At 40.6% G+C, this 14,097-nt stretch overlaps 2 protein-coding genes across 2 annotated transcripts; one reads left to right on the forward strand and one right to left on the reverse strand.

Annotated features, from left to right (window-relative positions):
- Window positions 1-6,090: 6,090 nt before the first annotated feature.
- Window positions 6,091-10,281, forward strand: LOC122063719 (transcription factor PIF3-like). Its single transcript, XM_042627418.1, has 7 exons — window positions 6,091-6,533; window positions 6,992-7,207; window positions 7,337-8,675; window positions 8,768-8,866; window positions 8,975-9,040; window positions 9,191-9,256; window positions 9,362-10,281. The coding sequence occupies exons 2-7, from the start codon at window positions 7,173-7,175 to the stop codon at window positions 9,809-9,811; spliced, it is 2,055 nt and encodes a 684-aa protein (XP_042483352.1). The 5' UTR covers window positions 6,091-6,533; window positions 6,992-7,172; the 3' UTR covers window positions 9,812-10,281.
- A 432-nt stretch (window positions 10,282-10,713) lies between these two features.
- Window positions 10,714-13,341, reverse strand: LOC122063718 (putative pentatricopeptide repeat-containing protein At3g01580). The gene has a single exon (XM_042627417.1). It carries the CDS (start codon window positions 13,215-13,217, stop codon window positions 10,824-10,826), a length of 2,394 nt encoding a protein of 797 aa, XP_042483351.1. The 5' UTR covers window positions 13,218-13,341; the 3' UTR covers window positions 10,714-10,823.
- Window positions 13,342-14,097: the final 756 nt, after the last annotated feature.

The raw sequence follows: 14,097 nt of genomic DNA on the forward strand, positions 1-14,097 counted from the left end.
TTTTTTTGGGTGGGGGGGGGGTGGGGGGCGGGGGGGGGGGGCGGTGGTGGGGGGAGGGAGGGAGTGAAAGGACGAAGATAAAGTGGTAGTGGCATCATCTTCATGATGCGACCATATTATTATAATTTTGTTGCAATAATAGATTCCTAGCATTCATGGTTTCCAGTCAAGGGCCCGACATTGTGGTATGGTTGCATTCGAATGCAATGGCAAAATAACTAACTTGGGGACAATATATTACTCAAGAGTTACTACTTGCATGTGTAAAAGCTGTCAAGTCATATGTGTCTGAAGAATGAAGAGGGGTCTAGCTGTGTGCATGGGTAAAAGGATATTACGCAGCCCGTCTTCAATGGGTAGTCATGGTTTCAACTAGATTCTGAACCACTTCAGGTGCGGTAGAAGTCTAGTCAGCTTATATCAATCCACAACCCATGTTAACTAATTCTTGCCGTTTGTCTAGTTGACCTTTTCGATTTCACTGAAGTTAAAGTTACTGCTTTTGTCCGGTAATAGGAGACATTTCTACTTAATGATTAATCTGAGCTGCCGCTTAAGCCTTTGGGAAGGGTGGTGTTGGGCATTTGTGCCTTTTTCTTTTGAGTCCCTCCCAATGGTCCTAAGTTTTCTTACGATGTTTATGTGGTTTAACAAAATGGCAGAATCTGTGATGTATGTATTCGGATTTATAAGCCAGAAATTGTGATTTACTTTCGTCCCCTCACCACTATACTTTCAGAGGCATCACACGAAAGCTTCTCTTGCAAGTGGAATAAGCAATAGAGGCCCAGCTGAGTGAGGCAGGCAGAATCGATCACTGCCATCCAAAACGAAAGTAAATGCTTCTTTTTCATTCATTGTTAATTCTTCTTTGTTTAGGTTTTTTTTTAACCAAAATGGAATCCGATGATGTCTTTATATATATATATATATATATATATATCATTACGTGTAATTGATTGCTTCATGAAAATATTCAAAATACTAATTGATGACATCTCTAGCTAGCTTCTCCATTGTCTATTATTGAGAAAAAAATTTCCCAGCTACTCACTGGATCGTCACAATAAAAAACGACGCATGTATGTCTTCTTTGGGCCAATATTCACTATATCTTGTTACGCATCCAAAAAGATCAGTAGAGCATTTTGATTGTCATGATTGTATGGAAGTTGAGGATAATGTAAGCGGAGTAACTCATAATGCAAGCTGACTTCGTTTTCATTCACTGCAGGTGGCGATGGAAAAGATGCTCCAACTGAAACATGTAATTACTGAGTGCTCAAAAGACGATATTCTCAATTGATGGCGATTTTGTGTGTTGCTGCTAATTAGCTTGTTAAATGCAAAATAAGAGATAAAGAGCGAATCACGATCTCAGGTTCTATTTTCTATTCTATGTGTTTTCCTGAGAATTAATCTATATACGCATAAACAAACCCAGACAGCTTGGTTAACAAAAAAAATTTTAAACAAAAACAATGCAGGAAACTTGTCTCTAACATGTTGACGTGGGGTTAAGGTTTTTCCACCAAGGTCGTTCCTTTTGCCAAAGCATATAAGTTATGACTATTACTATCATTCCACATGTTTGTGACAAGGCAGCAGGCAGGCAGGGCTTGCTGCTTTTAGGTTGTATTCTGTGCTGCTGCACCGTCACTCCTTTATAGATAACACACTCTTTTCTTCTGCCACACCCACGGCCCCACCTGTTCCCTTGCCCTCCTTGCTTGTAATACGAGGATGGCACAACACAAGAGGGAGGGCGGTTCATCAATCAAGTAGACAAAAAGTTTACCACACTAGCTGATAACGCGTTTTGGCCTATTGATGATCTCTAGCCCTCTTCTCCACTAATTTCTCTACTTTGAAAAGGAAAAAATAAGAGGTATGATATGATATGATAGGCGGCGATCGATAATGGAGAATCTCTAATGGGGTAGGGAAGGAAGATTAAGCTTAAAAACAAAAAAGGGAAGATTACAGATGTCCGTTAGCTACCTAGCACAAATTCCCGAAGTTGACACAGTTACGCCTCCCATATCAATACCGCACAATGTGTTAAACAGTTAACAGATTGACATGAGTCATGTAATTGTCCTTTGGATAATCCAATCAATCCTAAAGGTGTCCCGTCCCGATCCGTCCCGAAAACGGATGCCTGCCTCTGGGCTATGTTTGCTAGCCGGGAGAAGATAGAGGAAACAAAAAAAAATCTACAAAAAGAAAAGAGAAGGAATGGCGATAAAATAAAAATAGTATGTATGTTTGATTAGCAAGAAAAGAAAAAAAAAAAAAAATTAATTTTAAGAGAAAGATAGACACATAGGAAATCATTGTGTAATCATTCATTTTTATCTTATTCTATTTTCATATTTTCTCAAGTTTCTTGTGTTTTTTGCAATAAAATTTTGGTGAGAGTAAAAAAAAAATTTCACAATTCCTAAGAGGAATTTTGAATTTGAAAATGGGAATCTTCTCTTAGGTGAAGACATATCAAATGCAAAGAAAAATTCTTACCCCAAGGGAAAAATTGTACTTTTTTTCTTTTCTTTTTATTTTTTATTTTTTATTTTTTATTTTCTTGGCTACCAAACACAACCCTAATTTTTCTTAATATTCTTTTATTTATTGTTGGAGGAAATTACACTCCCCTCCCCAGTATGTGTCAAGTATTATACTTAGACCCCCGATGAAGTTTGTAATTACAAACGTACCTTATGGTGTTAACACTGTTAGAAGCATATGTTAGACCTTTTTACCCCCTTCCCCCTTTTTTTTTAATCTAAAACTCACGTCTTCGTTCCCAACGGCCGTCGGCGACTTTGTTCCTCTTCTTCTTCTCAGTTTCTATTCGACAGCAGCAGAAACATAGTGTTCCAAGGTGAACATGGTATTGATACAGAGGGATTACACACTGATTAGATCCTCTACAGGGAGACGGAAAGGATATCTGTGTGCAACAGTGCACATTGATTCTTCTTCATTTTTTTTTTCTTTCGAAATCGATGATTGATGGCGATATCCCTTGATGTCTCAGTAATCTGCACTGCTACAATCAACATGTGGAGAGATCTAGAGCGGAAGTCCCTTCTGAAAACGACACAAGCCTCTGAAAGGCTTCCAATGTGGTAAATAAAGCTCTCGATTCTTAGCTACGGTTTCTTTAACTCATGGATCCGGTCGATTGCTGTAATAATATTGAGTATGAGTATTTTGGTTTCTATGTTCCAATTTATTTTCTGATTAAATCGAATTCTTATGGAAGAAGCATCCAATTTTGAAGTTCTCAATGTTGTTTATCATCTTATTGCAAAATTGTTAGATAACTATTGGTCATCCCAAGGTCATGTAGTAATGCAGAGATAGGGAAGGAGAAGAAGAAAAGAGTAATAAGTAGTGTGGCATGTGAAACTATTGTAGATCACCATCCTTTGTATATCATTTTATAGAATGGAGCTGCTGTTGGCATCTTTCAATGGTGAATGATTGAGATTTTCTGCAAACACAAACTACTCATTTCGGATGATGACATTGTTCATTTTTACTAATTATTTGGTCCATTCTTGGCTTAGCTTGGTGTATGAATGCCAACAGATGCTATGTTGTTGTAAGAAAATCTTTACCAACAATGTTTAGACTGTCATTTTCTCCACCCTCTTCCCTCTTTTTCTCCACTGGTTTCCCCTTTCTTCTCCTTAAGGTTTTTCAGTTTTTGCTCTCTCTCCCTGACCAAAACCATAAATCCCTCTCTCCGATTTCAGAACCATAAGTCCCAAGTTCAAAAACCCTAAATCCCAATCAGTTAACAGTTTCTTCATGGAAGAAGATGACAATAAGTGTTGAGGGCAAATAGGTCATCTCCATTGGATCAAGGGCATTTTGGGGTTTAGTGAAATTTGATTCATCAGTTAACGGTTCCTCACTTATAGAATCTATAACTTAAAAGGGAAAATATTGTAATTTCAAACTTTGTAGAGGAGGATAATGTAATACTTGAAACATACAGGGGAGGGGAGTGTAATTTTCTCTTATTGTTATTATATACTCATACGGACGCCTTCCTCTTGAAAGCGGTAGGTTGATTAGATGGGCTTTTTCTTTGAAGGCTCTGAGGTAGAACCCTAGAAGGGTCATGTCTCTGGCAAAAACAAATAGTGGTAGATGATAGGAGAATAGAAAATCTTTCATTCTCTCCCTCTATTTACGGAGGAGGATGAAAAGATACAATCTACATAAATAAAAAAAACCCAATAACTAATAGATCGTACATATTTATTCTATCAAAAACAGAAATAAAAAATTTTGCACATTTACAGGAAAGGCTAGCACCTTTCTATGCTAATGTTATGTTCTAGTTAACATAAGCTTTCTAACTCTAGCAATGGTGTAGAGTTTAGTATATAGCGTGCTCAGGTGAGGTCATCATAAGTTTATTCAATGGAACTAATAAGAGAGAGATTACTATGATTGTAGACTACCTCGTGTCTCGCGGGGACACCAGGGACCAAACGACCCATAACTATGTATTGGCTACACGCATCCACATAATCAATGACGTGAATACAAGTTTTCATAGAAAAAGCCTAGGAACCAGGGGCGATGATCCTCTACCGCGGGTGCAGCTATGTGATGAGGATCAGATGACTAAGATAATATTGACACATGCCCGATGCTATGCCAGCCATTGAATCCTCATCGCCACACCGGTGGCAGAGGTTTTTTTCGAAGAATCAGAATCCAAAGACAAGAGTTCACGCACAAGCACACAAGCACATGGATCCCTCTCGAGCATGTGATATGCACGCATTGGTTATATGCTGACCATATCTCCTACAGTGGGGGGTCGGCCTGGCCCACTAGTACCAAGATTTTCTAACCCATTTGTTTAGAATTTTTATTTCCTTTTATTTTTGTCCCTTACCTTTTTCCTAGTAATCATAGAAGAATGGATTCGCTCCTTGTGCGATCACCTAGTTGTACGGGTGAATATTTAACACATTTTTATTTTTCTTGTACATTTGCGATTTAAATGAAGATTATGATGGTGGGTTGTTGTACTAGTCTCCTCGAGGATTAGTCAATGTACATGTGAATTGGTCCGGATACCTTAGTTAAAAAATTAAAAAAAAAAAAAAAAAATTCTTTACCCATATAGTGGTAGAAAGTAGGATAAGTATTAAATGCACACCTATACGACCAGGTGTTGTACGAGCAGTTGGTCCAATCTCAATCCTGGTCTATCCACTTCTAATTTGGGGACATGTGAATGGTTAGAAATTACCAAGGATTTAGTTCTCTATATTAGTATTGGTGTTTATACTAATACAGTACTGATTTGGGATCGACTGTATTAATCTGGATCGATCAATATTGTTCTTACTTTTTATAAAAATTAAATTTATTTACGATTTTACCCCTAATACTGATAGGATACCTGATCCTGGATTGACCAAGTACCAAGATAGGTCTCAATCAATACCGATACGATACGAATGATCCGATACCAACACCTAAAACTATGAAAATCGCGGCAAGATATATATATATATATATATAAATTTAGAACAAACCATGGAGTTAAGATTTTAAAAGAATTACTGTTTGGTAGTGGACGCCGACACCGACACCGACACCGACACCGACACCGTCTGCAAGAGAAATGAGGGGGCAAATTAACTGGACAAAGAGCAATAACTACTGAGCAAAATTCAACAAATAATTTAGAAATAAATTGAACTAATATTACAAGGGGAAAAAAAAAAAAGAATAATTCTACCAAAAAAAAGAATAATAATAATTTTGAGGGACTTTTTGTTCCCATCCCGAGGAACATAGAATAGTATCAAGACCATCGGTTAAGAATAAGAGTAGGGGATTAATTGGGTTGTTAGGTTCTCAAACCCCCATCCAAACGGCCAAACCATCATGGGGCGCTGGTGTGGGCCATGCCGCTCTTGAACGCAGACGGAGGACACTTTCTTCCTAATAAGTAAGTAAGCAACTACCCCACGGTTATTTTTTCAACACTTTCTTCTTTGTAATGAACAATCGGAGTACCCAACCTTTTCTTGCCTTCTTCCACAAGCCCTTAGCCGCTTTCTTCTAGGAGCAGTTGCCCAGTTCGATCTCGATACTGATAAGTCGACCTAGAAGCATCAGAATAACAGATGCGGTATATTTGAAACTCTTAAGGCAACCTGTGAGGATTTCCCGACTTTATCTTTCTTCCATCCTAGGATTTTGGGATTGATCGTTCCACTTATTGGAGGTATATATACTCTTTTAGTCCGTAGACTCGACTCTACTCTACTCTACTCTACTCTATATATATGCCGGTTATGAAGAAGTTCTTTCCTTCCCCAGACTTCCCAGTTCCCACTTTTGGTGATGTCTTTTCTTATGTGAAGAACATTTTCGGTGCTGAGTGGATGAGATTTCTACGAATTGAGCTCGATCTACTGAAGTTCTTTTTGAAACGTACCGGACTGGTCCCTTTTCCTGGATGTCTTCGTTCCTATCCTGATGAACTTGTAAGTTGTAACTTCGAATCGATTTTGGAAGAAAATGCAGTGGAGTTAATAATTCGAACCGTTTTGACTGAATTCCTTTTCTAATAATTAAAACACAGATTTTTTTTATTATTTATTTTTAATTATTATTCTTTAAAATGAGCTCAAATCTGAAGATTGTCCTGGGTCTGACTGAAACGTTGCGGATGGGTTTGACTGAGGTTTCTGTTTTATTTTATGGATTAACTTTTTACTCATTAGAATGCAAGGAAAGAAGAATAAAAAATATTTCCCCTAAATTCATGATTTGGTTTTGTTACATCGCTTTTACATTTTTGATCGTGAGATTTGAATTAGCCTGACGGCTATCTTCGCATTCAATTTCTGGGTTGGTTGTTAGGAGCCCAAATGTAAGAAAAAATATTTCCTTACAAACATTGGTTTCTTAACCCCCTTTTTTTTTGGGGGGGGGTTAACAGATTTCCTAAGCATGAATCGAAGATGGCAGCTGGCTCTTGAAGAATATTTTACTGCCACTAATGGCTTAGTTTTCAGCTTTGAGTTCTAAGGAGAAACATAGTTCTAGTTTCCATCCATCATCCCCTACTCTCAACCTCATCAGATGGCAAAAGGGCAGCTTGAATTATAACCCAGCCAAAGATGCGTAACAACTCTTCGGCTGATCTAGCTTTCATGTGAGTTCTTAGTCAAAATGAGTTGTAGTGCTCTGTTTTATGGTTGGAAGCCAGTTTTTATATTTTTTGCTCTTCTTCCAATTTCTTATTTTTTTTCTTAATTATAAACTTTGTTTGTTTAAACGGCAGGCCGGATCGTGAATTCGTGGAGCTAGTATGGGAGAGAGGTCAGATTTTGATGCAAGGGCAGTCCAGTAGAAACCGAAAGAGCACTTCATGTACCAGTACCTCTCCTCCTCCCATTACTTCCAAGGCCCAAGAGAAAGATGAAAGAGAAAACATTACCGGGAAGATCGGGAAGTTAGCAACCATGGATTCTGTCTTGAATGATTTTCCGCCGACAGGGCATTCAGGTCATGTGGGTATGGGTCAAGATGACGATATGGTCTCTTGGCTGAATTACCCAATTCCACTCGATGATTCTCTGCATCATGATTACTGTTCTGAGTTTTTCTCTGAATTAAATGGGGCCAATCTGAATGCTTACTCCACGCAGAATGATGTCGTACCGGTCTTTAAGAACAATGTTTATAGCAATTTGGATAGGGGTTCCAAAATGACTTGTGAAAATGTTGCCAAGTCGCCAGGACAAGGGATTGGAAGTGGAAGTGGAAGTGGGAGTGCATCGAAGGATGGTGCGAGAGGCGTTGAGCCTTGTGGACTGGGTGGAAGCCAGCTATGTTCACCTTCTTTGCAGCAATTCCAGTGTCCAGTTTCAACTTCATCTGTTGCTCATAGTCCTAGATCGAGAGTTTCAGAGATCATTAGCAGTGGCAACACCACCACAGATGTCCACAAAGCCCTCTGCGGGAGTTCATGCTCCACCCCAACCTCGATTACAACTGGTGGTCTATCGAACACGAAACTGCAAGAGCAAGATCCAGAACCCACAAGAAAGCCTCCTCCTTCGCTTCCACAGAAGCAGCGTACTAGTGGTAGTGGAGAGTTGATGAACTTTTCCCATTTCTCTAGACCTGCGGCTCTTGTTAAGGCTAATCTTCAGGGCATCGGTAACACGGCTTGTTCAGGCTTATCAAGAAGTACTGCTAAGTCGACAAATAATGATCGGTTATCTGCTGCTGGTGGTTCGACAAGTGCTGGCCATTGCCAAGCCCAACTGACTTCGGTGCCAACCAAGATGTTGGATTCCGAAGCTTTTATCAATAGGTCTCCCAAGGAGACACCTGTTGCTGAGCAATCACAAGTTATCTGTCGAGAAGATTTGTCCAGGACCAGGAATGATAATGTGCCCTTGGATCAACTTCCTGCTAGAACTGGAACAACTAGCTTTGCAGCAAGTACAGCCATAGAAAATCCAGATGGTGAAAAGGTTGAGCCAGTCGTGGCACTGTCATCTTCTTCCGTGTGCTCGGGCAACAGCTCCGGGGAAACGTCAAATGATCGGAAATTTGCTGTGAAGAGGAAATCGCGCAACACCACCGAGGAGCCTGATGGGTACCAGAGCGATGTAAGTGAAAATGTAAAATCCACGTTCTGATTTCCTCACCCCCCCAAAAAAAAATATATTTTCTACTAAAATTGGAGCTTAATTTGGTGCAGGACGTAGAGGAGGAGTCAAAGGGCGTGAGAAAATCATCTCCTCGTGCTCGCGGAGGTAAGAGAAGTCGGGCTGCAGAAGTGCATAATTTGTCCGAAAGGGTGAGTGGGGACTGGGGACTGGGGACTTCAGTTTCTGAACAACTCAAATTTTGTGCTGATTTCTAGGGTTTGGCTTGATACATATTCGGTTTGAACATTTTTAAACAGAGACGAAGGGATAGGATCAATGAGAAGATGCGGGCACTACAAGAACTAATACCCAACTGCAACAAAGTCGGTGTCCCATTTCTCTCGCCAACTTGGGGCCTAAGCTTGATATCATTTGCTGTTATCATCTTTTTCAAAGAAACCTCGCAGTTCACTAAATACTTTTGAAAAAATTTTGCCTTCCTTTCTGATGTTGACATTGTGCCCTTTCGTTAGGTGGACAAAGCTTCAATGCTTGATGAGGCCATTGAGTATCTGAAGAGCCTCCAGTTTCAAGTACAGGTTAGTTTCTCTCATTCATCCTTCCTACAAGATTGGGACATTTTCAGTGAATTCTTCTCATGGGACAAAACCCTTGAATTCCTCCACCTCCTCCTCCTTATGCAGATGATGTCCATGGGAAGTGGGCTGTATATGCCTCCGATGATGTTACAGGCAGGGATGCAACACGTACATGCACCGCAGATGCCACATTTCTTGCCCATGGGTGTTGGAATGGGGATGGGGGTGGGATTTGGAATGGGGATGGGGATGGGGATGGTTGACATGAGTAGTGGTGGTTCCTCTGGTTGTCCATTGATTCAGGTTCCACCAATGCATGGATCGCAGCTCCCTTGGCCTCCCTTATCAGGACCCACTGGTTTTCCTCATATGTTTGGGCTCCCTGGACAGGGACTTCCCCTGATGCCGATTCGTCCACCACTGCCGCCATCGGTTCCTCCTTCAGGTGGTCCTACGGGATCAATTTCGCTGCCCGATACCTCCAGAGTTGCAGCTCCAATGGATGTCCCGGTTTCTGTACCCCCTTCAAGTACAGCGGAACCCTCGCTCAGATGACACGTATTGACCAGCTCTGAGTTCTGGTAGGCTCAGAAATCTACTCGGGAATCCATGTGTCTGTGTTACTTTATGCTGGAGTCGCATCCAAAATAGCAGCATCCCTTGTTGGATCTTAGTTCTTACATTGGGACTCTGGGGAGCGAATCAGCCACTGCGTAGTGTGTGTACCGATGCCTATGTGAGATTGTGAACCTCATTGCCACAAGCCAATTCTCATGATCAGGAGACCAAGTGGACTGGTAAAGTGGAGAGTGTTGCTCAGAGAAAGCATACGATGCAAATACTGCCGACCAATTAGTAGAGAAAATTATAGGAATTCATCGACCTCCTTTCAGTTTATGACTCGATCATTTTTCATCTTTAGCTTTTTCTCTTTACTTCTAGCCCTCTAGGCAAATATAATATGGTCTTGTAGAATTTCCGTCCGCTGCAAAGAAATTATCAAAACCCCTCCCTCATTTCCACAAGCCCATTCTAATGAATAGAGAAGTCTTTCTAACCCCCCCCCCCCTTTCCCAAATAAAAAATAAAAAATAAAATAAAATAACAACTACAAAGAGGTGCATAGGAGATGTATATACATACCTCAGTGGTGTTTGATTGATCTTGAAACTCTCTTTTCTCATTCTTTCCACTAAAGTAACCAAACACAGAATTTTTATAAAACCATTCCTTTCTTGGCATACAACTGTTTGGAGCTCAAGGCGGTTGGGGTGTTGCCATGAATATATTGTTTACCTTACCGGACAAAGCTCCTCGTGAAGAAGGGAAGTTGATCGTTCCTTGTTTCCACCTGTTCTATAAAGGGATCTTGTCAATTGGATGATTTGAAAACATTTCATCAATGACCTCTTCGAAATTCGAAAAAAAAAAAAAAAAACCTCTCTGAAGATTGTCAGTTTGATAAATTCATATCTATCTTCTTTTTTTGCTGTGGATGAATGCCCTATGGAGTATTATCCTCTGCCAAATACTAAATCACTAGCTGATTATTCACGAGACAATGATATCATAAATGCATTCCCCCTTCAAATTCGTCATCTTCAGTGATATCATGAAATGAACAGCTTAAATCTAACAGATATCCTTCATCCTTCATCTCCAAGACCAAGCTCTCCAAAACCTCTTGGATTCTCTTAGACTCTGGGTGGATCCGATCTCTAGCCCTAAATGAATGAACATGACAACCGATCTGGATCCAGCTATTTCCTGCTTTCTTTAGCAAGCCCTTGTATTTTAACATTGCCCTGATCCTTGCTGCATCTGCCCATCTTCCGGATGATGCATATATGTTGGATAAAAGAACATAATAGCCTGAATCTTCAGGGTTCTTTTGAAAAATTCGCCTTGATACCTGCTCAGCAAGCTCAACCCTGTTGTGAACTCTACAAGCTCCAAGAAGGCAACCCAGAACGTCAATGTCCGCCTCGACTGGCATCCTTCTTATGAATTCCCACGCATCATCAAGGTGCCCTGATCTACCTAAAAGGTCCACCATACATGCATAGTGTTCCATATCAGGTAGAATGCCGCAATCATAGACCATTGTGTTGTACAAAAACCAGCCTCTGTCCATCAGGCCTGCATGACTACAAGCCGATAAGAGTGCTATAAAAGTGACTTTATTGGGCCTGATTCCTGCGTCCCTCATCTGATCGAAGAATGAAAAAGCTTGCTCCCCATGTCCATGAATTCCGTTCGCCACAATTATAGTGTTAAATGTTACAATATCAGTCTCTACCATTTGATTGAAGATCCTCAGTCCGAGTTCTAAATATCCACATTTACAGTACATGTCTATCAGTGAATTCCCAACCGAAACTAGAGAAACAAGACTGTTTCTAGTCGCATAACCATGGATTTCCCTTCCCTGTCTAAGTGTCCCCATTCTGGTGCACAATGGAAGGATGCTCAGAATGCTTACAGAATTCAGTCTCAGCTTAGATTCTTTGATCCTGCGCAAGATCCCAAAGGCTAAATCTACATTCCCATTTAGAACATGCCCAACAATCATCGAGTTCCATATCGTTATATCTCTATCTGACATCATCTCAAAGATGAAACCTGCCTCTCTCATTGACCCACAGTTGCCATACATATCAATCAATGCACTGCCAACAAAAGTATCTGATTCAAGCCCGTGTCTAAGGACATAGTTGTGCATCTCCTTTCCCTGTCTCAACAGTTTGAGATTTGCCAAGGCAGGAAGGACACTGGCCACTGTGACTGCGGTGCTTCTAATACCCATAGCCTTCATCTCAAGGTACAACATCAGACCATCGCAATACTCTGAGTTCTGCATGTGGCCCGCAATCAGGGTACTCCAAGAGACCGCATCTTTGTTTATCATGTGGCAAAATACACGGCAGGCTTCATGGATGTCCCCAGATTTACAGTACATGTCTATCAAGGCGTTCGAAACATAAAGATCGTCAGCAAAGCCACGCCTCACGGCACAGCCCTGCAAGGTCATTCCCAGATGCTGAGCACCCAACCTACCGCAGGCTGGAAGAACAGTTGCAACAATCACCGAATCAGGTCTCCATCCTTCTAAATTCATCCTTCTATATAAGCACAGAGCTTCAAACCATTCCCCATTCTGCACCGCTCCACAGATCATCACACTCCACGAGACTAAATCTTTGCTGGGCATTCCATCAAATATCTTACGTGCTTCGCTTAAGCTGCCACACTTGGCAAACATATCAATCATGGCACACGCCACGAAGATGTTGGGTTTTACATTGTACCGACTCTCATTGAATTGGATCGCCTCCTTTACTCTTCTACCTTCTTCAAGTGCGGATAATCCGGAACAAGCCTTTAGGACAAGTGGGTAAGTGAAATTATCAGGTGAGGAGCCTTCTCTCAGCATGGAGTGATAGAATTCCAATGCATCCGAGAAGTGGCCAGCATTGACCAGCCCCCTAAGTATCGCATTCCAAGCGAAATTGTTCTTTTGAGGAAGTTGATCTAAGACATGCAGAGCCCCTTGAAGACGATCATAGCCAACATAGATGTTAACAAGTTGAGCACCTAGCTTTGGGTCAGCTCTACCGTTGAGGAAGAAACCATGGACCACCAAAACACCATGAACCTTTTCAGCTTCAGATAGGTTATTGGGTGATCTCAGATGGGAGAATAGGCTGTTGTAGAAGGAATCTGATGTACAGGAGAAGCGAGAAGGCTCAGCCACCAATTGATTGGTTGGGTTCAGTAGAGAATAGTTGAGGTATGAATCTTTTTGATGAGTCAGATTAGAATGCTCTCCACATCTGTGCGGGGAGTTAACAAACAGATTTGAAGCGGGTCTGCTGGACGGTGACGAGGGGATTTTTGGTGATGGGGCGTTGGTTGTTGCTCTCCTTAGTTGAGTCCAAGGAAGTCTAGCAATGGAGAGCATATGTTCTGGTACTGGTAGTGTTCCGTCTCCCGTGAAATCTTATGGTCAAACGTGAAATCTAATGTTCTGGTCCATCAACTGACACCAGTACTTCCTTTTAGTTTTTTTTTTTGGGTGCAATCTTCTTAGTATTTTATTTTATTCTTATGTATACTATTGTTTATACCATATCAGATCTATATAACCGATTCCATTAAGTTGGGATTATATTATAGTTGTTTATGAATCGTAAAATCTTATGTTATCATCCAGGTGGAAAAGCATATCCATGGCAACTCTCCAATAGAAAAATGACGCACACTCCTTTTTCAATATAAAAATACATTGTTTGGGCCTTAGAGAGGGTGGGTGGGGTTCGGGAGAATCCTGAAAACTTGGCATTGCAAACTCTATACCTTAAACAAGTCTAAGATAGCGTTTGGTAGTTATTTTATTTTAGAAACGATGTTTCATGTCAAAATCACAATTTTTCGTTTTTGTAACAAAATTTCATTTTGGAACGAAACTTAAGTGTTGAAACATGGTTATCAATTTATCATGTTCCAACATTTCTCGTTACTGACATTTTCTTTTTAAGGCGATTCGTTTCGAAAAAATGAACTGTAGACACCAAACAAAAGATTCCGTTTTGTTGTTTTCTTAAAACGAAAAAAACATCAAAAATCATTTTTTTTATGACTACCAAATGCAGCCTAAACTTTGTCACTTTCCTCCAACCCCAAAGCCATCTCCCTATACAACCTTGAATGCAGATTGGTGCAAGGTCCCAAGAGGTGAAGGGATCAGCTCTCCAGGGTCTTCACTTTTCGCAAATGGCTATCCTTCCCTTCTTTTGTAACCTATATGTGGTATAATGTGTTGTAGAAAAAAAAAAAAAAAA

The sequence above is a fragment of the Macadamia integrifolia genome, unplaced genomic scaffold (genome assembly GCF_013358625.1).
Source record: "Macadamia integrifolia cultivar HAES 741 unplaced genomic scaffold, SCU_Mint_v3 scaffold1431, whole genome shotgun sequence".
In the NCBI taxonomy this organism is placed as follows: Eukaryota; Viridiplantae; Streptophyta; class Magnoliopsida; order Proteales; family Proteaceae; genus Macadamia; species Macadamia integrifolia.

Excerpts from the sequence above, each read along its gene's own strand:
- LOC122063718 (XM_042627417.1), bottom strand. The coding sequence starts at position 13,217 with ATGCTCTCCATTGCTAGACTTCCTTGGACTCAACTAAGGAGAGCAACA.
- LOC122063719 (XM_042627418.1), top strand. The coding sequence starts at position 7,173 with ATGCGTAACAACTCTTCGGCTGATCTAGCTTTCAT. Across the intron at positions 8,676-8,767 it reads CTGATGGGTACCAGAGCGAT|GACGTAGAGGAGGAGTCAAA; the intron begins GTAAGTGAAAAT and ends AATTTGGTGCAG. Across the intron at positions 9,041-9,190 it reads TAATACCCAACTGCAACAAA|GTGGACAAAGCTTCAATGCT; the intron begins GTCGGTGTCCCA and ends CCCTTTCGTTAG.